General features: G+C 38.7%; 1 protein-coding gene across 1 annotated transcript in view; it reads right to left on the reverse strand.

The window, feature by feature from the left end:
• Positions 1–2,560: 2,560 nt before the first annotated feature.
• LOC106550055 (scavenger receptor cysteine-rich domain-containing protein DMBT1) overlaps positions 2,561–26,181 on the reverse strand; it is a 34,155-nt gene continuing 10,534 nt past the window's right edge. The window contains exons 2-13 of the mRNA XM_014067836.2: positions 25,284–25,631; positions 24,160–24,465; positions 22,432–22,746; positions 20,967–21,272; positions 19,272–19,586; positions 18,114–18,419; positions 14,171–14,485; positions 13,099–13,413; positions 8,268–8,597; positions 5,604–5,927; positions 5,380–5,508; positions 2,561–4,245 (exon numbers count right to left, since the gene is read on the reverse strand). Of these exons, the coding sequence (XP_013923311.2) occupies positions 4,082–4,245; positions 5,380–5,508; positions 5,604–5,927; positions 8,268–8,597; positions 13,099–13,413; positions 14,171–14,485; positions 18,114–18,419; positions 19,272–19,586; positions 20,967–21,272; positions 22,432–22,746; positions 24,160–24,465; positions 25,284–25,631 (3,473 nt within the window). The 3' untranslated portion in view covers positions 2,561–4,081. The remainder of the gene's footprint in view (positions 4,246–5,379; positions 5,509–5,603; positions 5,928–8,267; positions 8,598–13,098; positions 13,414–14,170; positions 14,486–18,113; positions 18,420–19,271; positions 19,587–20,966; positions 21,273–22,431; positions 22,747–24,159; positions 24,466–25,283; positions 25,632–26,181) is intronic.

A 26,181-nucleotide genomic window follows, 5' to 3' on the forward strand; every position in this document is an offset into this window, starting at 1 on the left:
ATATACAAGCAGATCTTATAGGAATTCTTAACTACTTAGCCTAAAGAAATCCAAAACCACTTTCAGGAAGCTGGCCCAAAGACCCAGGCAGGGAGTTTCCTGCTAAGGCTGAAGGAAGGCAAGAGAGAACAGCAGACAGTAATATTTATGCCAGTTTGTCACAATCCTGAGAACTTCAGCAGCAACAAAGGAATATGGTAATGAGAATTAATATCTTCTTTAGGAATTCCATGCCTTTACATACCAATAAGCTTCACTGAAGGTTTAACTTATGCCTGAGATATAAATTTTGGAGGACAGAATATCAGGAGAATACTCTAGTGAAGAATGTGGAAGTGGGAGGACTAGGCTGCCTCTGATGTACTTCATTTTAGACATAATTTTCTTAAGCCATTTTAGAACCAGTCCACATTAGGATGGTGTAGGAAGTTATTACCCAGCCCTCTCCCAGAAAAATGAAATAGGAAATATTGAAAAGGCAGATTACCCTGGATGTGAAAAGGAAGAAACATGTTTTAAAGACAGAATAGCTCCGTGCAGCTTCCTGCTCATCCCTCTTTGTCAATGGGCCATTAAGATTAAGCCAATTCCTTTACATAATAAAGAATTCTCCCCTTCAGTTCCAGGGTGATGGGATTAAGGCATGACTAGCCTTCACTCACTCCCCACATGGCATCTGAGAAATCAACCAAACCTGGATTCAAAGCACAGCCTACAGAGTTGCCCCTGCATGGCCCCATGGGAGTCTGACAACCAATCAGAATACAAGCTCAAGATCAAAGGCCAGAGAGGGCATAAAACCAGGGACTTTCAGCATCTCAGCCCTTCTCCTCTCTTCTTCTCTACCCAACATTGAAGCATGTGATCACCTTTTCTGTTCAGGACTCAAGCCATGTGGCCTGTCCACCATTAAACTATCTTTCCAAGCTGCCTTCATGTCTCCCGTGTCTTTCCCTCCACTTGGAGCTGAACCCAGAAGGACATTTCTTTCAACAATGGGTCAGAAGCTTTTATCTGTTGTTTTGATTATGGTCGCCAAAGGAAACAAGCCAACATGATACAGATTATACTGAATCACAAACCCTACAGGAAGTTACATGGATTCCTCTAATCTTTTTTTTTTAGCAAGCTTGTTTGCTAGCTATAAAGGTAATAATTAACAGCTCTAAAGGATTTTCATTGAGCCATATTGTTGAACTTTTCTATATTGATCCTAGATAATTGGTAACTTTATTTTTTCTTGGTGTTTTGAAATGTATTCTCTGAAATGTTTTGAAATGCACTCTCTGAAATGAACATAACATCACCCCCACCCTCACTCATTTTGGGAATTTTTGAAGCAAATGAAACTCTAATGTTTTAAACCTATATTTTTGGATGTTTTGAATCTACATTTCTGTGGTGTCTTAAATGCAATCCCTTAAAATTAAATGAACATAGAAGCCACGTCAATACAAGGAGATCAGGAGTGGGGCTTTGTGCTATCAAAGTTGTCATCTTGAATTTTGCACTCTGCTATGCTTGCCTCAGTTTAGATTAATTTTAAAAGCCTTTCAGTTCACAAAGTGGCCAAAAACAAAACAACAAGATATTTCAGGGAGAGAAAAGACAGAAAGAGGAAGGCAACTGAAAGTGAGAGAAATGGCATCAGAGAGAGGAAAAGGGGGTGTCCCAGTTTATGACAATCCACTTTGCTCTCCTAGACTTTGTACTCTGGATCTAATGGGCCATGGACGCCTTATTTAGTAAACAATGGTCTTCTGGCAGAGAAAGCTGGTCAATCAATAATGTCCTATCAGTATTGTTTGAAGAATTTCAACATCTAAAAGCCAAATTGTCTATGTTTTATACATTTCCTGCTACTGTAGAGACAGCAAAGACAGGCTAATAATGCTAAAACCAGAAAGCAGAAAATTATTCTGCTGAAGAAAAAGACATTCTCCATTTTCCTCTTACTAACTCAAGGAAGAACTATAATAGTATTATACCACAGATATCTTGGATTTCTGTTCTAAAATCTTGTTTCTTGAACCCATTTTTGCCAAGTCTCTGAAAGGCTATTTCCTCTGAAAAAGAAAAAAAGCCCATCTCCTCAACAATAAACTTCAAATATCTAATTATTTAAAGGCAGCGAGAATATATTACATTCATTGGAAAGACTTGGGTGAAAGATGAGTCAAAGGGTTAAGAGAAAAAGATGGAGATTAGAAAACTAATCGGGAATTTAGCTTGAATGGAAGGAACGGTTACTTTTTACGAATTGGATCAGCACTTTTTAGTACATTAAAGAGTAATTCAGTTGCATATTTGGAGAGGCCACAGTCAAATTTTAGGGGCCACCAGCTGTACACCATTTTTTTAGACAAATATTTGGATCGTTGAAATGATTTCATCAGCTACATTGATTCTTAATTATAGCTTTTTTCATCTTAAAAATATATGAAAAAAGTTATAAACCTTCAAACCTGCATCCCATGCTTATCTTGAGGGTTGAAATCTTTCTCATCACACACCTTCCTTCAATACTAGGATATCGACAACTTATTGATGGACAACTCTCCCCTTTTCTTTGATTTGATGTTTATTATTTCTCCCCAAAAGTGTATTTTTATACAAGAAAATTTTTTGATTATACAGATTACACCTAATAGAAATGCTCAGAATGAAGTTACATAACAAATATTTATGTAGTTTAGCTTTAAATGTAAAATTCAATTCATCTATATCACCATAAGCAACTAAACCATTTTCCCCATTACACCAAAGGTTAAAGTAGGCAAAATTACAAATGGGAGTGAAGTTTCAGATAGACAAACATGGGATGGAAAAGAAATTCTGTACGGATTTTAAGGGGATTTTAAGGGATATAAATGATATTACTTGTGAAAATGGCCTTTGGTACAGCCTGAACCAGTATTTGCCTTTCTCTGTATTTGCCTTTCTCTGTATTATCCTCAAAAATGCACAAAAAGGAGGGTATTTGGAAAATATATATATTTAAAAATGCTCATTTTGAGGGTACAAAAATACAATCTCCCTGAAGATGAGCTTGGCTTATGATGACAACATGGATACGTCCATGCTGGCTTTTTTAAATAGTAATACTGAGATGGTTTCTTATTGATATCTTCAGGGATTATCCTATATCATTGAGATTTCCTGGATGTTTTTCATACAACTGTTATTATCCTTAGATTTTTTAGATCAAATAAGGTTAACTAGATTCTACCACTAAGGTAGCTGATGTACTTGGAGTAGTTGGATATAAAAAAGAATTCAGATATTTATAATGTAGAAAAAATATACTCAAATGAAAGCTAAATAGGGGAATTTTAAGAAAGTTGTAAACATCAAACGTTCCTTGTCCAGCATAAAAAATATATAAAGAAAATTTTGATGGAAACAAATAAGTTTTGCATACCCCTGACTCCAAGATGGACCCAATTCAGGTTGACATGTTTATCTTGATATGTTTCAGGGATTGTCTAAACTTTATAGCTCAGTTAGTTCAACTCTGCTTATATTTTGATATGGATTTGCAGGAAAGTTGATTCAAATGTGTGATATAGGATTTGTCTACACCTTGTACAAAATCTGTACTGTCCTATATTTTTCACAATGACAGGCCATTCAACCTATTTGTATATTGGCTTTTTATTATTTTATTAGGGATTGGAATTATAATTCCTGGATCTAACTTTTTAATATGCAGCAAGTGTGATCTATGATGGTTCTAGTGAGGATATTAAATCAAATGTTGTCACTTATAATGAACAATAATGAAAACAAGGAGTTTGAAAACAATTTGCCAAAGTCCCATCTTGTAAGAACACTAATATCATGGATATCTCTAAGTACATCCATGTTGTCTTCAATCCTTGTCTAATTACTTCAATTTCTGGGATAGTGAGAATAGTTGATCAGTCCAAGGGATGCCAGCAAAAGTCTCTAAACATTCATGCTAATAACATGAGAACTGATGACATGGTTATGACATCCTGTGAGCGGATCACAGAAGGACCTATTTCTGACAGTAGCTTCTGTTTTTCTAACACTTAAACTTTTGTCCCTTCCCAGTCTGTCAGTCAGTGCTGCTTGCTGAAGGATCAGATGGGGCCTTCACAAGGCAGATGGTGTCACCTTCAGGGTCCCCTTCAGAGGCGATTTGTTCTCTTCCCCGACTATACATTTCTCGAAGGCCATTGACCATATTTGACCCAACACTGATGTTTTCCATGAAGGGCTCTGCAAGAACAAAGAAAAATGTTACTCCACTTCTATTTCGATTGGATCTTCTTTTCTTCTACTTGTTTCTTCACACCTTTTAATACTGGACCATTTGAAGCATCACCTGGTTATGTGGCCATGATTTACAATGTTTCTGTTGGAAATTGGTGTTTACTTCCAGTTTCAGGGGGGGGGGGGAAACGATAGCACTCAGTGGTTTCCCTTAATGACCACAACATTAATAACTGTGGCACTTGTTTTATGGCCACTGCAAAATAAGTTGTAAAATCTGGTGTGATCATATGGTGACCTAGAATCAAGTTCAGACATACTGGAGAAAAGAAACCCATGCCATCTTCTGAAACTGTGAATGTTAAAGGAGTCTGTCACATAGAGAAAGATGGATGCTCTTTGAATGCTGATCCAAATGGGTCAGCAATCCAAGACGTCAGAAGACATGCAACCCTAACCTATGTTTACAAAGCCTTTTCCCCTTGAATTCCTTTGATCACATAGTAAAGTTCAGAAACAAAGTAGAATGGGGCAATTCTAAAATTTTGGGCTGGACTGGGAAGTTAAAAAAAAGTCAGAAGACAATACCACTTGCTTCTATATTGCTTCAAAGAAAACTTAAAGGATGTGCACATATTATCATCAGATGTCAAGTTCAACTATTCTATATGTGTATAAATAAAGTAGGTGGGTAACAATCCAATTAACTATTTTTATAGAAAAAAAATATGTTATTGTGGTAGTTAAGAATAATCTAGATTACAATTTGGATTTAAGGCTATGTAGAATTTTTATGCCAATAATTATTTGAAGCATTATAGAAACAACACAAGAATGCTAGCACATGTTTCATCAGTTAGCAATTCAGATCTAAAACAATTTATCCAAATCAAAAGGAAATGAATCAATTGAAGTAGCATATTATTATTTGGCGTTTGCTATTAGAAACTATGCATATGTACTTCTATTCCCCCCCCCCCCTTACACAGTGCCTTCTACTGGTCAATATCTAATATAGCATCTAAAGGAGCAGACTTTGTTAACTATTCTGCAAATAGTGAACCTGTGTACGTAAGCAAATAAAATCTGAGGTACCCTGCCAAGTGGTCAAATGTTGAAAAACTGTTGTTAACCTCTTACCTCGTCTCTGGCTGAAAGGATTCAGTGCAGATAATTTCACACCCTTTTTCCACAGGTAAAACGATAAACCCCCGATGAGTAAAATAATAGCTAGCAAGCTTAAAATGATTGCAGCAGTTCTCCCTGAGCCTGGAAAGTGGGGAGGAAGACAAGTCAAGGGTAAGACAGCTGCATTATTGTTACCTTCCTGATCATAATTCCTACAATTTGGACAGGATATATACCTGACTGTCCTTCACATACGGCTCCCGCGTAGGAGCCACAGATGCACTTCTTGGAACTTGTGGTTGCAGCTTGGCACTCAGCAAGGGATGATTCTGTTCCTTTACATTTCACATTATCCAGAAATGCTGGGCCATTACTCATGCCATATTCATTGCCTTTGGGCACAGACAATGCTGAACCACAGCCCAATTGTCGACATATCACTGTGGCTTCATTAAGACTCCAACCTGAATCCCCAATAGAGAGCCAGGTGTGATTATAGTTCAACTCTACTTGTCCAGTACAGGGATTGGGGCCTTTTGCTAATCGTACATCCAGGAGACCTAGAAAACAAAAGAGAGTTAACTTGATCTTCTCAACTGATATGGTGTGTCCCAGTGTTCAGTTTGAGATCATTTTAGCCACAATTAAGATTTTGGAAATATTTGGAAGGAAGAGCCAACGTCGCAAAGAGATGGATGTGCGGTCTCAATGCTCTGAGACTGCAGCCAATACTTTTGCCGCTGGGTGGTCCAATTGGACCTAGACTGTCCTGAAGAGACAGTGAACAGGAAGCATAAGTCTTGCTGACCTCAGGGATATTGCAAATTCCCTGAAAGAAATAAGAGAAGTTCTTCAAGCCAGTGACCAAAAATCCAGCCAAGGCTGACAAAGTCGGGGCGGCTCCAAAACAGAAGGTATGGAAAGAGAAAGTGTTTCCAGCTGGTGAGGAACTTTTACTGTTTTAAAAAGAGACTGCCTATAAAAACTTAAAATTAATCTAAATTGGAGAATAGAAGAATCAAGCAGCAGGATTAAATTTGGAATGATTTTGGACAGTGGTTATCTTACTTTTTAAATGCTATTTTCATGGATGGAATTTATGCAAGCCTTTTGAAACGGATGGATTAAGTTTTCTTCTTCTATTTTTTCTTTTATTGTTCTCTGTAACCTATGGACTAAAGTTTTCCTCTTTCATTGCTGTGGGTGTTTTTCTAATTCATTTAAAGATTGGACTCTTTTTTCTAACTTGAAATACAAAAAAGATACAAAAGGAACTTAGATTTTCAACAGCATTAACGCCGCTCGGAGGCTGGGGGGATTTGTTGATTGGAGTTTTGTGTATTGAAAATGGAACACTTTTTTTTCCTCTACGGATTGTTTTGACTTGGCATTTCAAGGTTTTACAGAGAGTGATAAGAAGGGAAGCACACAGATGTCCCTTTGAAGTATATTTCTAATCAGAGAAAAGTGAAAACAACATTCTTTAATTTTATTAATCTTCCAAACTAGAGCAGCTGTGTTTGTTATAATGGCACAATTTCAAAAGAAAATAGAAGTCTCAAGTTTGCAAAAAATAATTTCAGAAATACAGAAATTATCAAATACATATGAAAGAATAGAGAAAAAACTGTAATACTGAGAGCACATAACAATAACATATGATGATGAAATTGAGGATGTCTATCAAATGCAAAACGGGGTGGTTGAAACTCAAAAAATTGAAGTGGAAAATGAATAGAAAGAAATTAAACCTGCTGATATTTATGGTGATTGCTTTGTCTCTGAAAATGGAAAGAATGGAATACTGAAAGAGGAATTAAATAGAAAGGAAATCTATTCCAGAGGGCAAGATACAGAAGAAGAAGAAACTAAAGAATCTATGGATTTAAAGAGAGAAATTCTATTAGCAAAAGCATTGATAACACTGCTGACAATCAAAGATAAGATGAATAAGGAAACAGAAAGAGGGCATCAAGATTATATGAGAGATCTTATAAGCAAGGAGTTGCTAAGAGAAGTCTATACAAAGCTGACCAAGAAGGTGATTAGAGGACTGGCACTACAAATGGCAGAAGATATGAGACTGTTTTGCTATTGGAAAGATACAGGTTGATAGATGGAAGAATATAATTTAAAACAAGTTAAACTTAGTGAAATTTATTGATAATAGATATAACTTAAATAAATAACTGATAATGTAACTAAAGTATACAATGTGTAGTGTTATGATGAGTATAATTGGATATGAATATTGAATGGCACCCATGTAAGGAAGATTAGCAATCCCTTTGGATTATACATAAAGGATAATAATAATAATAATAATAATAATAATAATAATAATAATAATAATAATAATAATAATAATAAACTGTTAGATACAATTAAAGTTTGATTATTAGGGGGAAATTTTATGATACAGGATATAGTCAAATCAAGGAGGGATAAGAATAACAACGTATATATAGATATGGGAATAACATAAGGAAACTGGATGTAAACTTTAAACAGTGATTTGAAAAGGAGGATTAGAAAATATGTTATTAAATATTATGGATGTTTAGCTAGAATAGGACATAAGGATTAACATATTAATGCAGAAGAACTACTGCCTTCTTTGAAGAAATATATGAATAACAAACTGAAAAGCTGTAGGAAACATATATGTTGTTTTGGCTCTAGTTCATCTGCCTTCCATATTGCTTTCCTTTCTCCATATTTTCGATTGTGCATTTGAGGGTAAATACAACTCTGGAACATTTAAAGGATTTTGAGCCCTCCTTTATTCCAAACTGTAGTTGTGCGCGCACACAAACACACACACACACACACACACACAATTACACTTTAAACTACAAGCATTTGTATTTAATTTGCAATTTCCTCCACCTGCAAGTTACCTGAGCAAACAGCACCAGCATCTTCTGAATGATCACAGTCATGCTCTCCTACGGAACGTCCTCGGCATTCTTTGATTGACATTTCTGTCCCAGTACAGTTCACGTCATCCAGGAGAATAGGGCCAGAACCTCTTCCAAAGTGTGCCCCAGAGTGGTATTCCAAAGGAATGCCACACTTTAACTGCTTACACACCACAGCTACATCTTGAAGACCCCATCCATCATCACACACAGTTCCCCATTGATCTTGGTGAAGGACTTCAACCCGGCCTGCACAAGAATTTGGACCATCTTCCAGTCTTATCTTTGCCACATTGAGGGTAAAAGTGTCTACAGAATAAACAGATTTCATACAATTTAAACAATGTCAAGGCTTTCAATCCATTCAAATAGAGCTTTCTGTCCTCCCCTCAGAAAACCTTTCTGAGGGAGAGAGGAGGAGAGAATGAGAGGAAAAGGGAGAAACGAAGAAAGAGGTAAGGAGAGGAGGATGGAAGGGAGAGAAAGAGAAGGAGACAGGGTAGGAAGGGGAAGAGGAAGAATAGGAGTAGAGGAAAGGTAAGGGAAAAAGAAGGGGAAGGAGAGGAGGATGGAAGGGAGAGAAAGAGAAGGAGAGAGGGTAGGAAGGGGGAAGGGGAAGAGTAGGAGTAGGGGAAAAGGTAGGTGAAGAAGAAGGAGAAGGAAAGGAGGAAGGAAGGAAATAGAGAAGGGAGACAGGGAGAAAAGAAAGGGAAAATAAAGTGGTGTTACAACAGGCGGAAGGGATGGTAAATAAAGCAACCTGAACTGTATATTAAAACCTATTAAATGAAATAGCAAATGTATAAGAATGACAAATGTAAAGATGAATAACATTTATGTGAATGTATACTTAAAATGAGAAATGCAAAAAAAGAAAACCTTTCTGAATACCTCCCCCCACCCCAAGCATGAGACAGTGCAAGTACAAAGTATCCCCAAACATGTTGTGGTAGTTGAGGGCTGGAGGAAGAAATGGAAGAGGAGAATCCTATAGGCACTTCTCTGTTTAGCCTCAGAAGAACTGACCTTCCTCTTTCACACTAGGTTTTGTGTTCCTACTTGTTCTCATCCACCATTCAATTCAGAAAGAATGTCCTCTTATTCAGAATAGACTCATGACTTCTTTTCTCAAAAGACACCTTCCCACTCAATTTCCTCAAAATCTTTTATCTTTCAGGCATATCTTTAGGCATGAAAAAAATCTGGAAAACCACTAGACACCAGCATCTCTCCATTACCATGTAGTGGTTACCCAGATGTTTGCAACTCAGATATACTTGGCATATTCTCTTTACCCCCATTCTTCATGAGCTGGACATCGGTGGAGGAAGAGAATTAAAAGAGAGAAAAATCAGGTCTCAGCAGATGCCAGGGAAGCATCTCAAGTCTTTCACTAACAGGCAAAAACTGGGGCAACAGGAATAGCAAGAGAGAAAGAACTGGGAGCAACAGTATCCCTCCCTCCCTCCCTTCTCATTTGACAATGTTCCCATTGAGTCCCAGCACTCCAGGCAATCCTCAGAAATGGTTGTGAGCACATATACAATTTTTTGCTTTCATATAGTAATTATCCACATTTTTTGTGGTCCAGATGTGGAAATCTTTCTTGGAGCAATGAGGTTTGATAGAGGTGTGGGGCAAGGGAAAGTGATGGAGATTTCTTGTTTCTAGGCTCTAAAAAGTCTCACTCACTTGCCTTCATTCTACAGTACTTCTATAATTGCCTCTATCTAGCAACTTTGTAGAACATTAGAATCTTTGGTGAAAAAAATGAAATCGTAGGCTCATTCTGTCTGTTAGAAATGAATGCAAGAAAGGTACAGAGCAAGGAAAGTTAAGGTTTGCCAAGAAACACAGCTGAGCTAATATGGCAAAATACTTTCAATTGATTGAGGCAACTAAAATTTGGGCCAATTTATTGCCAATGTCTTTGCATCAGAAAGCTCAGTAAAGGATAAAACTGCCATCAGGAACTTAAAGGAAGATGTCAAAAATAGCTGCTGACAATTATTATTCTTTCTTTATAATCTGCAAAGTTTGCATCTCTTATGAATGAAGGGTGTCCACCTTGGCTCATCCCCATTTTTGCAATCTCAAAATACTTCTTCCAAATAGAAAATTTGGTAGTAAATGTATTGCGTTTTCTTGGCATTCGTATAGCATAGGTATACTATACATCTGTAGGACTTATGTAGGATTTAGCATGCTTCCCTAAGAATTTTTTTAAAAAATACCAAGTCTGGTGAGGTCAATGCCATGCTGAGCTGTGTTGAAAAGTGGTGAAGCTCGGTGGCTGAAGAAAATAAGAAAATTTAGTGGTGTTGATTAAGATTCTCAGTTAATCAGATAGAATTGTCTGGAAGTTGAATGATGGCAACTGGAGTTCTTTTCATTTCTTCCATAATCTGGATAGACTCATTAGGTGAGTAGGTAAATTGTCACTATGGTATAAGTGTTCCAACTCCTAAATCCTTTACCCTAGGACCGTGATGGCACAAATGCCAGAGGTGGCATGCAGAGCCATCTCTATGGGCCTGCCAGCTGCTCTTCTGGTTTCCCGTGTGCACACGCATGCCAGCCAGCTGGTCTTTAGGGGCACCAGAGTGCTGCAAAATGGCCTGAAAATGGCCTGAAAAATAGCCTGGAAAATGACTAAAGTTGGCCCCAAAACATCCTGTTTTGGGGCCTTTTTCAGGCTGTTTTTCAGGCTGTTTTCAGGTCATTTTGAGCCATTTTCAGGTCATTTTGGGCCATTTTTCAGGCCATCTTTCAGGTCGAAAATGGCCCACAAATGGCCTGAAAACAACCTGGAAAACAGCTTGAAAAATAGCTGAAAATGTCTAAAAATGGCCTGAAAAATGGACAAAAAACAGGCATATGTGGGCCAGCCAGCTGGTCTTCAGGTTTCCAGTGCTCCGGCACGCGCACATGCATGCATATGCATGGACATTTCTGTTTGGGCATTAGGTGCCAAAAAGGTTTGCCATCACTGCCCTAAGTGATTCCTTAAATGTAACATCTCTGATGAATGTTTAAAGTGGTTTTAATCCTCCTGGGAGCTGATGAAACAGCAACATGAAAAGAGGAACAGGTTATATCTGAGGCTTCCACTTCTATTGAGGAAAGAATTTGTCCCTCTTTCAAAATGTGAACATCATTGTCCTCAAAACACAATAGACAATGGACTGCAAAAATATCAAACTAAGAAGTCCTAGACCCGTGATGGCAAACCTAAGGCACACGGTGCCAGAAGTGGCACGCAGACCCATTTCTCCTGGCACGTGGAGCCATCACCAGTTGCTCTTCTGGGTTTGGGCGCAGCAGCCATCTGGTCTTCACACGCATTGGCATGCCAGAAAGCAGAAGAGTAGCTGCCCGGTGCACATGCACCTGCCAGGAAAATGATCTTTGTTTCCAGTGTGCACATGCACGTCGGCCATTTGGTGATCTGGTTCCTGTCATGCATGCACATGCAAAAAACAGCAACAGGAAGAGCAATGGCCGCGTATGCCAAAAGACACAGAGAAGGGCTCCCATCCATCGCTTCTTAACAGAGTAGAGCTGTGGTCGGGCTTCCTTCCCTCCCCGCCTGAGAGTGCTTCTCGTGTGGCCCCAGCCCTCCAGTTCATGGCTCATCTATGGCCCGAAGTGCCTGGCCAGCTCAGGCACCCCAGAAAAGCAGTGGCAGCCACAAGGGGAAGGGCAGGAGTGGCTGGCCGCCTCCTGCAGCCACTCCAACACCAGCCAGAAGTGTCACTGTGACAGCTGCCGGGGGCGAGGGCAGCAAGGATGGGCAAGGGCTTCCCTCCTTCCCCACCCGAGCGGGCTACTTGCATGGCTGCAGTCCATGGCACTGATGTGGATCCAAGGCCTGGAGTGTCTGGCTGGCTCGGGTGCTCCAGAAAAGCCAGCCGGTCCCCGCGCAGCCCCAGAAGAGCAGCAGCTGCAGCCACAGAGGGTAGGGCAGGAGCGACCAGGCAGCCACCACAGCTGCTCCCATGTCAGCAAGCCAGGCCTTTGGCGGTGTCTTTATGCAGGTAGCTTGCCTCCCTGCCAGCAGCTCCTCCAGCATCCTGGCTGGAAGCAGCAACACAACAGTCGCTGTTACCAGGGCGAAGGGGTGGCAGTGGCGAGAATGGGCGACTGCCACCCCTTCGTCCCTTCTCCAACAGCGGCTGTTGTGCTTCCGCTTCCAGCCAGGATGCTGGTGGAGGAGCTGCTGGCGGGGAGGTGAGCTACCGGCATAAAGACGCCATTGAGGGCCTGACAGAATATATCCCAGCTGGAAGCAGCAGAGCTCCACACCTCAGATCCTCCTCAGAGCCATGGGCTGGAGCTGTGCAAGAAGCCTGCTTGGAAGGGAAAAGGAAGGAAAGCCCGGGTCCGCCCGTCCTTGCCATCGCCACCCCTTCGCCCCCGGTAGCAGTGGTTATTGCACTGTTGCTTCCAGCTGGGATATATTCTGCCAGGCCCTCTGTGGCATACCGGTACCAGACATGAAGGGGTGGCAGTGGTGAGGATGGGCTAATCCATAGAGTAACCAAGGGTCAGTCATGACTGAATGGCTGAAAAAAATGAGAATTCTTTCTGAATTACGCCCCAAATAATATTTCTAAATATTTCTAAAACAATGTCGCAATTTAGATGTTTATATATATGGTAGTCACTGTATATCTTGCAGGTCCTGTTTGTCATCTCCCAAGATCTCCATTGCTAGTTTACCCCCCTTTGATACATTTAATAAAGCTATGTGCTATGAAGACTAATGCAAAAATCATCACAAATCACAACTTGAATTACCATGAATTACCTGAACAAATAACACTTGCATCCTGACCATGAACACAGTTGTTTGTCCCCTGGGTATTTGCTCTGCATTCTTGAAGGGAATTTTCTGAGCCGTCACAATTAACATCATCCATCCAGATGTGGCCTAATCCAGGTCCAAAATGAGCTCCTTTTGGAGCCGATCCAGCACCTCCACAGCCCAATTGCCTGCATACAACTTCTACCTCTTTTAAGTCCCATGTCCGGTCACAGACTGTCCCCCACTCATCACTCCCAGGTGTTCGAACCTCTACTCTTCCACTGCAGCGATTCGTGCCATTGACTAGCCTGAGATTCTCTGAAAGTAAAGCAGTCAAAGGGATAAACGGATTAGCCTCTTAGAGTATGTGTTTGGAAAGATCAGGATGTGAATAAAACTTTTCCCAAGAGACACGAAGCATTTTCAAACTGAGCTGGACCTACAATGGTCTTCAGAGAGGCCAGCAAGAACAGAACAATTGAGAGAGATGATTTGCTTCATAAACATATGCTTTGCTTCAGATTATGGAGATACATCAGTATTATTTTTACTAAATTCTCTCTATCTTTGACCGATTGTAAATATGACAGATTATACCAATATGTTTCCAGTGTGTACCTGAGTCTTCTTTAGTTTTCTTCTCTTGTTGGAATTGATTATAGCACATGACCACATACCACTCTTTCTAAAAATTAGAGTTACCCTGAGGTAGATGGCCAATAAATTTTATAAATAAATAAATAAACAATCTCTTTTTCCTGAGGAAAAATTGGATGGCAAAATATAAGAAGAGACTGGACTGGCTAAGATCAAATACCAATCTAGTCAATATCCTATTTCACACAATAGTGAAACAGATGCCCTTGTGAAATCCACAAGAAGAACATCAGTGCAATAGTATATTAATCCTACTGGGTCTTATTCAGAAGACTTTGGTGGAGAACATGAGACAATTTACATAGTAGTTCAAACCAGTAACTTATCTAATGATCAGGAATCGTTGAAGATTGGAAATCAGTCTGATTATCTGTCCTTATTTTACTTTCTCCTAATATAGAATACATGTTCAAGTTACCTGAACATACGACACCAGCATCTTCCCCGTGGTTACAGTCATTGGTTCCCCAAGGCTTAGCCTTGCAAGAAGTGAGGGAAGTTTCACTTCCTGTGCATTCAACATCATCCAGCCAGATAGCATCATTTCCTCGACCAAACCGAGCTGAACGAGGGGCAGAAATGGCTGATCCACAATCAAGATACCGACACACAACAACAGCTTCATTCAAGTCCCAGTTGTCATCACAAACGGTCCCATACTGCTGGAGATGAAATACTTCTACCCTCCCGGTACACCGGTGAGAGCCATTGACTAGTTTGAGCTCCACTGGATCTGAAAAGATAGACGATATTATCAGAAGACCATTGACTTTGAGGAAATTCCCCACAAAATTGATGTGAACATTTTTACAACTTTTATAACCTTTGGCCACATCCCTTAGCAACCTTTGTCTTCACTAAGATATTTTTTTGGTGGGGGAACATGTCAAGGAAGTCTTCTCTAGACTGAGATAAGCATAACTTATTCCAACAAACTTTCATTTTTCAATTGTTGCTTACCTGCAAGCACTCATGGTAGAAACTCTCATTATTAAAAAATCAGCAGGCGTGTTTGGAGGTGCTCATTCTTTTTTGAATTTGGTAATTATCTCTCTAAATATATCCTGGATTGCTTTAGATTATTTTTTCCTCAATCTAATTAGAAAATAATAAATTATATTTTCTAATCATCTTTAGAATATACTGGATCATGAAATATGCTTGGAATAATTCTTGTTGTTTTTAATGAAAAGAAGGACTAGGTATGGCATGATATCAGTGTTCCAATATCTAAGGGGATGCCACAAGGAAGAGGGTCAACCTATTCTCCAAAGCACCTGAAAGCCAGACAAGAAACAATGGATGGAATCTAATCAAGGAGAAAACCAACCTAGAACTAAGGAGAACTTTCCTGACAGTGCCTGCAAAAGTTGTGAATGCTCCAACACTGGAGGTTTTTAAGAAGAGATTGGACAACCATTTGTCTGAAATGGTATAGGCTTTCCTGCCTAAGCAGGGGGTTGGACTAGAAAATCTCCAAAGTCCCTCCCAATTATGTTATTCTGTTTTTCAGCATCAGATTTTCATTGCTTGTGACTCCTTTCTTTGAAATTTAGCTATTATTATCTATCATTAAATTAAATGTGACTTTGATATTATTAACTGTTATGAACAATGATATTATTTTCCTGTTTCTGGACACTGGAAGAACATTACTGAAGATTATCCACATTCCTCCTTTCTTTGCTTTGTTGGGAGATAGATGATAGATAGATAGATAGATAGATAGATAGATAGATAGATAGATAGATAGATAGATAGATAGATAGATAGATAGATAGATAGATAGATAGATATTATTTCTAAGCTTGGTAGAAGGAAAATCTGCAGAAAAATTAACAGATAATGGAATAAGAGAAATCCCCCTCCCCCTTTTTAAATAAGCAATTAAAGAAATGCTAAGGTAAATATTATTTATTGCAAGAACTTTGGAATAAGAGATTGGTATACCTCTTATTAAATCTTAATAGTTAAAGGTGTAAAATTATTTCCTCTTTTGCCTTAAAGATAAAATTAGCAACACAAGAATTAATAGATAGTTTCACTTCTCATCTTCTCAAGAAGATCTTAAGTTCTAAGAGTTAAAACTGAAGAAGCTTCTTGGATAAGAAACAAAACATTTTCAATGAAAAAGCAAAGAAAATTCAGTTGCCTTTTGAAAAAAGCATCTTTGGGACAAGTTTTTTTATCCATTAAGCCTAAAAGAAAAGTTTCTGGTATCTTCTCCATTAAAATATGAATCTAATTACTGTTGTTAAATACCATCATTATTTCATAAAAAAATATTTTAAATTACAATTTGCTGTAAATTTTAAACACTTTGACCCCATGTTTTTCCCTTTGTTCAAGCATTATATTATATCCAAAGCTCTTTGGTCATTGGATCATACAATGCTTCACATACTCATTCTCCAAATTCAATTTCAATAACAGTTTATACCCATCTTGGCAATAATATGTTCATTATTACTACACAATAAGGTCAAATCTATGACTTTTAAAGTTTGATTTAAGCCTTTCTTTTAGTTGTTAAATATGTAAACCAGTGAAAGACATGTCCTTCTGATTCCATCATTTCTTTCAATTTGAGGATAAGTTCACCTTGTAATAGTTTGTAACTAATATTTGGGGGGTTTTCTTGCCATATGAACTTGGAAATATCAATTTGCCATTGTTTAAATGGAGTATCAGTAATAAGTATCAGTAAAGTCTGAAATAAAAGTAACATCTTTGGTAGAACATTCATCTTAATTACAGAGATTCTACCCAATAAGGGTAATTGCAAATTATCCCATCTTGAAAGGTATTTTTAGATATAATTTTGATATCAACTACAAAATTGTTTTGAAACAATTTAAAATTTCTATTTGTCCCTGTAACCCTAAGATATTTCACTTTTTTCTCCATCTTGAAACCTGACATTTTTGTCAAGATTTCATAATCCTGAAAAGCCTTATTCTAGACAACCATTGTTATTTTCTGTTTATTTGTTTTGAAGTCCATTAGTGCTCTAAAGTCATTTAGTTTCTTCATCAAGTATTCAATATCTGTTTTGGGGTCTTGCAAAAATGAATGATATGTATATGCTATGTGAACTATAAGAACTATAGGTCATTTAACAAACTACTTTTTAAAAGAAAAAAGAAAAAGAAAACACCCTTGTCTTTGTGTGATGTAAGAATCTGGTAACTAAAAGACTCCAGCCTGATTTAATAAATATCAGAATGAAGCTCTCTTCACTAAGTTAATGCAACCAATGTATTAAGTTGCATTAGCAGAGGGATACTATAAAGATCAAGTAAGGTACTAATACCACTCTACAAAGCCTTAGTAAGACCACACCTAGAATGCTGCATCCAGTTTTGGTCACCACGCTATTAAAAATTTGTTGAGATTCTAGAAAGAGTGCGGAGAAGAGCAACCAAAATGATAGCAATAGCAGTAGACTTATATACCGCTTCATAGGCCTTTCAGGCCTCTCTAAGCGGTTTACAGAGAGTCAGCATATTGCCCCCAACAATCTGGGTCCTCATTTTACCCACCTCGGAAGGATGGAAGGCTGAGTCAACCCTGAGCCGGTGAGATTTGAACCGCTGACCTGCTGATCTAGCAGTAGCCTGCAGTGCTGCTTTTTAACCACTGCGCCACCTTGGCTCTTAGGGGACTGGCGGCTAAAACATACAACAAATGATTGCAGGAACTGGGCATGGCTAGTCTAGTGAAGAAAAGAACTAGGGGAGACATAATAGCAATGCTCCAATATTTGAGGGATTGCCACAGAAAGGAGGGGGTCAAGCTATTTTCCAAAGTACCCGAAGGCTAGGCAAGGAATAATGGATAGAAAATGAACAAAGAGAGATTCAACCTGGAAATAAAGAGAAATTTTCAGACAGTGAAAGTAATCAACCAATGGAACAGCTTGCCTTCAAAGGTTGTAGGAGCTTCATCACTGGAAGCTTTCACAAAGAGACTGGACTGCCATCTGTCAGAAATGGTGTAAGGTCTGCTTGGGTGGGGGATTGACTAGATGATCTGCAAGGTCCCTTGCAACTCTGTTAATTTGTATCTATCTATATCTACCCTCTCTGGTGTGAGTTGATGCCCTTCCATGAGTTCATTTAAAATGTGTGAGAATTGTTGGTCTATCTTGAAACTACCTTCTTGGAGGTTAGAAGAACATCTTGTAGATTAGCAAAAATATTATTTCAAAACATTTGTATTTTATGTTTCCTCCATATTAAATGTCTTTTCATTATAGGTTCATGGAGATTAGACTTTGTATCCCAATATTCAGCCATAATAAATATCCCCAAAGCAATTGGAATAAATAAAATAAAAATCCCAAATTAGCTAAAACTAACCTGCACACTCCACCCCAGCATCTTCTCCGTGGTGGCAGTTATTTCTTCCCCAAGTGCTTGCTGTGCATTGACTGAGGGAGGTTTCTGTTCCTTGGCAGTTCACATCATCTAGCCAAATTGGCCCTGTTCCCTGTCCAAAAAATGCCTTTCTTCGGGCTCTCAAAGCAACACCACAGCCCATTTCCCTGCAGATCACCTCAGCATGCTTGATGTCCCAGCGGTCATCACACACAGTCCCCCACTGCTGGTCATGGAAGATCTCCACTCTTCCTGAACAGCGGCTTGAGCCATTCATCAATCGGAGTTCTAATGGGAAATAAAAGGTTGAAAAATCACAACATCATAAAATAAATTGTTGGCAAGGTTCTTGAATATCTAACTGCTGGGCCATTTCACACGAAGGGGAGGGGATAGATAGATAGATAGATAGATAGATACATAGATAGATAGATAGATAGATAGATAGATAGATAGATAGATAGATAGATAGATAGATAGATAGATAGACAGACAGACAGACAGACAGACAGACAGACAGACAGACAGACAGACAGACAGACAGACAGACAGACAGATTTACAACCCCCAGTATGCCCAAATATGGAAGGAAGATCACTACTTCCATTCTCTGTGCTTCGGCTCGCCACAAGAGACCATCCAGACACATACACACACACACACACACACACACACACACACACACACACACAGCTTCTTGCTAGGAAACATGGTTTTAACCATCAACATATCTAATTTTCTCCATAAGGAGAAGCTTTTGACCCTTTTTGCTTCCAGAAATCTTGGTTCCTGACATTTACAGAAGAACAATTTTTAAGAAGGAAATTATTTACTTGAGATAAATAAATTCATCCTTACTGAGGAAACAACTTTTTAATCTCAATATATAAGAAATAGAAGTAACATATAAGAAATAGAAGATGAGAAGGAGCAAATATTAATTGAAGAGGCACTTAAATCTTCTTCAACTCAACAGCTACACTTGCGCATTGGCTGACATACCAAGAACTATATATAGGGCAATTGTATGTAGGCAGCCAAAATCTAAATGAGAAGAAGATGCTGAGCAAAGAAAAACAATGCTTATTATTCGGGTCAATCTCCAAACCCATTGTATATTACCCTTCCTTAAGTGCACACCTGAACATATAGCACCAGCATCCTCTCCATGGTTGCAGTTGTGGTCTCCCCAAGATTTTAGACGACAGTCACGGAGAGCAGCTTCTGTTCCTTTACATTTGACATCATCCAGCCAAATAGGATCATTTCCTCTTCCAAATTTTGCTCCTCGTGGGGCCGATAAAGCTATTCCGCAGCCGAGTTCCTTGCACACAACTTGCGCATTGGTGAGCTCCCAGCCATCATCACAGACTGTTCCCCACTGTTGGTTGTGCAGCACTTCAACTCTCCCAGAGCAACGACTTGTACCATTCACCAATCTGACTTCATTGGGGTCTGAAATGGTTAGAGTCACTGTTATTTTCCTACTTCTCACAACAGCCTGTATGAAAACTAGGTAGAGTCAACACAGGAGTTTGGACCTATATCTGACTTCATATGTCACACTGTCATAATATGCTTTGTTTGATTGTGATTTGTGAATGGTCAAGAATAAAACCATTTATTCTAACATAGTAACTCATGATCCGACATTATTGACTTCAACTGTTGCTTAACATGCTGTGTCATCAGAAACATGCAGTTTGTTTATCATTTCCTGATTTACTTCTGATCAGTTTTATGCCCCATTCAATATTTTAATGAAGCCTAAAGGACAAGGACACAAGACAACAAAACTGCTAAAATAGAAGGAACGAGGAACTGGCTAAGTAAAACATTACTTTCTTGATCTGCAGGATTGTTTTCTTTTGTTTGTTGTTTATTCCACTTGTATGCCACCCTATTCCCAAGGGACTCAGGGCGACTAACAAATAAAAGTGTGGGGGGGGAATACAAACAACAAAACAAGGACAAAAACAAGTTAAAAACAAAGCAACAGTCGCAACAATTCAAGTGGGGCTGGGAACTCATCAGCCCCAGGCCTGCCGGAACAGCCAAGTCTTAATGGCTTTGCAGAAAACCTGAAGGGTGGTGAGGGTCCGGATCTCCACGGGGAGATCGTTCCAGAGGGCCGGAGCAGCCACAGAGAAGGCCCTCCCCTGAGGGGTCGACAGTCGACATTGGCTAGCGGATTCTTTTGTCTGGGCATGGTCTTGAAACAAGCCATGGCTTAAAGGGATGCTTGAAAGCAATTTCAAAGCTCATAATTAGAAGCATCCATGGTGTGGAGCAGGGAGATTGTTGAAGGAGAGGGAAGATAGCATCCCTGTGCATGTGTTGACATGCACAGAGGACAAAGGTTGTACAGTAATGCTGCTGCTACTGCTTTGGTTGTTGTGACAACTTCTACATTCTCCCCTCATATTGCAGCTGATTATAAGATATTTTACTTTTTTTCCACCAGGACTAAACAGCTCAAGCAATCTTTGATTGATTATGTGATACATAGTCATTGTTGATTTTAAGTGGAAGGTGGTTGTTAGATAATTGCTTGTTCACATACCAATTTGGATCCCTCCCTGCTTCCTTCCTTCCTTCCTTCCTTTCCTGATGAGAAACCATTTAGCTACTTTTAGGACTACTGACCCAACTTTAAATGCTGCTATAATCTGCATGCATGTGTGCCAAATATTTCTATTTCAAGAAATCATTCCTCACTCTCAGCTGAGCTAAGTCATGTCAGTTTTATCCAGAAACCTTGCCATGGCGGAAGAACTGGCAACTAAACCAGGAGTCTGCTCTTGATCTAGGTTCCAACATAACTGACCAAATTACCTGAGCATTCCACACTTGCATCATTGATGTGTTCACAGCTATGCTCTCCCCAAGGTCTTTTTGGGCATTCATTCAGAAAAGCTTCTTTCCCTGTGCAGTTCACTCTGTCTAGCCAAATGGTTCCAGTTCCTTGGCCAAACCGTGCTACCCCAATGGCCTTTACGGCAGTTCCACACTCCAGTTCTCTGCATACCACATTGGCATCATTTAAATCCCAGTCTGCATCACACACAGTCCCCCATTGCTTGTTGTGGTACACCTCAAGCCTTCCTGCACAACGAGTGGGTCCATCTACTAGTCGAAGTTCTGATGGGACAAAAGAAGTAAGCAAAATGGTATATCCTCCAAATACAATTTCCACAACTTTGAAGGGAAACGTATTTACCAGGGGAAAAGAAAAATACAATGTACACATATTAAAAATATAATCAGAAGTCAGATAATAATATTGGAATAGCAGAAAGGATCCTACGAGCAAAATCACATCTGATTGTTTCTGATACGTCCAAGCCAGCCCATTCAAAGTCCCCCAGGGTTTTTGTCATTGCCTATATCAGCACTCTAGATGTCCGTCTGAAAAGCTTCAAACTAGAGACTTTTGGACCAGTTTTTGCTATATCACTTAATCTGAAGTTTTTCTTTTCTGTCTAAGAGGAGCCTCACTAGGTAGCAGGACCTTGGTTGATCTTAAAAAGTCAACTTAGTGCTTGAATGGGAAATAGGTTGGACTGGTATGTCAACAAAACAAATAACATGCAGAAAAAAAATTCCCTCCTGGAAGAAAGCAATGGCTAGCAACTTCTATATTGCTTCAAAAAAGCAACATAATACGTAAAACAGTCAACTGGAATCAAGATTTATTTCATACTTCTTCATCATTCTATCCTGACAGGAAAACAAAAGTGTTATTTTGCCATGATTTCACCTCCCATTCTCTTGACAAAAATATTTATCAAGAGAGGGAAAAGAAAGTTCCTGAAAGTTCTCTGAAATAAGAGGTGACAACTTGCTTATGTGCAAGTTATGTTTCAGAAATGTTTGCATTTGGCATATCACAACAGGCTAAGAGTATTTTATTGCACTGGAATTATTTTCAATACTATATTCTTCCAGGTTTTATTTCCTCTTAATAAGGAAATAACATGAAGGGTCTCTCAAAACTACACATCAGTTTTAGCCACTTCTGTTTTCCTATTATTTTTTTCACTTATTTCTTTAGCATTCTTTTCTTACATTAAAACCATTTTGGGCTTACCTTTTGAAGGAAAACTATTAAAATAGATGCAAATATAAAACAAATAAATGCATAAATGGAAACAAAAAAGAATAAACAAATAAATGTGTAACTACTAAGTAGTCTATTTATCCACCAAACTATGAATTTATTTTCAGAAAAATTGATCCAACCCCTCTGCCCCACACACACACTCAGCTTCAGTCCTGAGTTTTCAGAAGTACCTCTTACCTGCACATACCACACCAGCGTCTTCTGAATGAGTGCAGTCATGTTCCCCCCATGCTTTTGCTGGACATTTGCTGATGGCTGTCTCTGACCCTGTGCAGTTCACACCATCCAGCCATATGGGACCAGCTCCAGCTCCATAGCGAGAACCACGTGGGGCTGACAGTGCATTCCCACAGCCTAAATACTGGCATACAACCTTGGCGTCATCAACGTCCCAGTCGTCATCACAAATAGTTCCCCAGAGTTTTTCATGCAAGATCTCAACTCTCCCTGAACAATGATTGGGACCATTTGATAATCTGATCTCAGGTGGTTCTGAAAAGAGAAACATTGATAAGGAATGAACATTTCTGGAGATAGTTTACTGCACAATTGGTTTTCTACAATATACTAAGATCTCTTTTAACACTGAAGCCCTCATTGTGTTTATACCTGCAAATGAATATGGCATTTTAATGTGGCATTCTAAGATGGCTCCATTCTTATTGTTAATATTCACTCTTTCCTATGCCTTTTTAATATTTTAATAATAATTATTTTCTAATTTTATTAATGATTGTTTCTATTTTATTGATTTATTACTTATACACTCTCCAGAATACATTTTTGTGAGATGAGTAACCATGTAAATTTGACAAATAAATAAAATATGCATTGTGATTACGAAAATGATTCAAAAAGAGGAACTTTTCCTACTAATGGTCTAAACCAGTGACATGATGCCCCTCTCATCAAATATTATGAGTAGTTTTGCAACCATTGTAAAGTTTCATAATGAAGTTAATACGTCATTTTAAAGTGAATATTGGACAAAATGCAGCATGCATCATGCTTTTTTTTGCCATTCCAAGTGATCATTTGCATATCACTTCCAGTATTAAGTTGCTTATAATTCCATATTTCTGTAGTTATTATGACCATAAAGTACAAATGTTTCTTCTTTTTATTTCCAGGTACAAATCTTGAGATATATGAATGCAGACATATATGTATAAAAGTAAAAGGGCTGAATATCTCAATGGTATTTTTTTTTGGGGGGGGGGAACGGTTGCTATGTCAGAAAAAGGAAATTAAATTTTATTTTTCATTAAAACTTCAGACTTCCCCTTCTTTGCAAATCAAATATTCTCTTCCTCTTATGGGGTCTTAGCGTATCACAGAACTTTGCTTTCAAAGGTATAGGAGGAAATAAATAATGAATTTTCATAAGAAGATTTAGAGAATCTTTATCAAGGCAACATTGAGGAAAACAATAGAGAAATGAGGAGATAACAGTTAAACAGCACATTTGCCCCATCTTAATTTTTAGAAGACAGCAGATCCCGATGGAAGATTTTTTTATTTCATCCTTATGATTGGTGGATGACATTTTCAGAAAAAAAGAAATTTGGTGGATCGTTTATCTCTTTCAAGGAGACTTGGACAAATTTCCTATTAGTTCCTTTCCCCACGGCAATAATTGCTATTTCTTTCTTTTTGGATTTTTTGTTGTTGTTTGTCTAAGATCCTTTCACTTTATCACTGCCTTACATATTTAAAAGACAAAAAAATGAATGGGGAATATTTTTCAAGGAATGACTTTCATTTTCAATATGCCAAACTAACATAGTTTGGTGCTACAATTGATTTTGCATCCAGAATTAACACACCCACCCGGTGGATGGACAGAATAATCCACAAATAAGAACAGAATATATAATATTTCCTCCGATATTTTATGATTATTACCTGCACACTCCACGCCAGCATCCTTAGTGTGACTACAACTGTGTTCTTTCATACTTTTTGGTGGACATTTTCTTAGACTGTCTTCTTCCCCTGTACAGTTTACCTGATCCATCCAGATTGGACCAGTTCCTTGTCCATATTTAGCTGCACCTGCTGCTGCTAAAGCACTTCCACAACCTACTTCCCGGCACACCACAGTGGCATCAGCTAAATCCCAGCCATTGTCACATACTGTTCCCCATCTTTGGTTAAACAACACCTCAACCCTTCCAGTGCAAAGGCTTGAACCACCTGCCAGTCTCATCTCTGTGTAGAAAGAAAAAGAGAGAATGGAAAATTAATTTAGTGTAGGGGATTCTAATGTTGCAGTCATCCAGAGCAGCCATTCTTGGATTAAAAAGCAAGCAAAGAACATGTTTATAACCTTCTTGTAGTTTCTGACAGGGATCTGGCAAAGAAGTTTGGAATTCCTACTGCACAGAAAGTAATCATATTCTTCTTTCATCAATGCTCCCCTTCTTAAATATAATGGTACTCAAGTTTGGCCAGTCTCAGAAGCTAAGTAGAATTAGACCTAGTTAGTACTGGGGCAAGGGACCATATGTCAATCCAGAGCCATTAGATGATCAACCATCTCTATAATGATGTCAGGCAAACTACAAACACCAGGACTCAAGCTTAACTAAGGATATATTTACAATTTTGAACTCTCATATTGGTTCATGAGTTTTTTTGATGTTATAGAAAGAGTTTAATGAGTTTAATTCCAAGGGATAGTTAAACTGTCCTCTTGTAATATCCTGCAGCTATTCTATGTATATGCCTTTCCTTTGTTATGGTAAATAGTACTTATCATCACGAGAGAATGTTTTCACTCAAGCATATGCAATACTAATATTCTGTAATACATTATAACATGCACTAAGTTTATCATTCCAAGGTTAACATTCCAAAGATGCTATCCATCTACCTATTCTGTAATGCATGTGGAAATTTAACAGTTGGTGCTCAAATATTAATGGGTTATAATAATTCCATCCATACTGTGAAAAGCTTCCCTTGTTGAAACCTTCATATCAATCAGTCATGCCAAATATGACACAATTTTCAGTTGATGTACTCACCCGAACACACAACACCCGCATCTTCTCCATGATGGCAATCATTGTCTCCCAAAGGTCTTGATGGGCATTGATTGAGGAAGCTTTCTGTCCCAATGCATCGAACTTCATCCATCCAGATGCGACCAGTTCCTCGGCCAAAATTGGATTCCCTTGGTGCTGATATTGCAGTTGCACAGCCCAGCTGCCGGCAGACAACACGGGCATCTTCTATGCCCCAATTATCATCACAAACAGTACCCCACAGACCATTATGGAATATTTCCACTCGCCCTACACAGCGACTTGAACCGTTCACCAGGCGAATCTCTATTGGTTGTGTAACAGTTGGTTGAATAGTCACAGCTAAGCCTGTAAAAGCCAAGTTCACAGAGTGAATTAATAAGGACAGGACAGGACAGGACGATTAAAAGAAAAGTGCTTCGAGAACATAGAAACAGGAGAGAAGAAAGAACATGTGGACAAGGATTTGAGAAGCTTTTACTGAATCAGAAGAATATTCTTCTTTTTTCTTCCTTCAATTGTCCAATTCTCAAAGACTATCTGGACAACCCTCTGCAGCTCTCTGGGGAGGGCTTTTACACAAGTGGTTTGCCATTGTCCTCTCCATAAATGCAAGAGAAAGTGACTGGCCCAGGGTTATCCAGCTTACTTTGTGCCTAAGGTGAGACCAATACTTCTTCCACCACCTTTGGTTGAATGCAAATCTTACTACTTATGCTCTCAATGTTATTTCAAAGCTTTGCTTTTACAGAACCATTTTACATTCTCCAACCCTCCCCCTGAAGTCCTCAAATCTTCCTTTTTGATCAGATTTGGATTAAAAATATTTCTTTTTCACTTTCTGGAGAGAAGTAATGTAATTGCTAGAGTAAATATTTTTATGACTATTGGAGTTCTG

Source organism: Thamnophis sirtalis, unplaced genomic scaffold (assembly GCF_051295495.1).
Source record: "Thamnophis sirtalis isolate CommonGarterSnake01/CBP01778 unplaced genomic scaffold, rThaSir2_p1.2 scaffold_4, whole genome shotgun sequence".
NCBI classification, from domain to species: domain Eukaryota; kingdom Metazoa; phylum Chordata; class Lepidosauria; order Squamata; family Natricidae; genus Thamnophis; species Thamnophis sirtalis.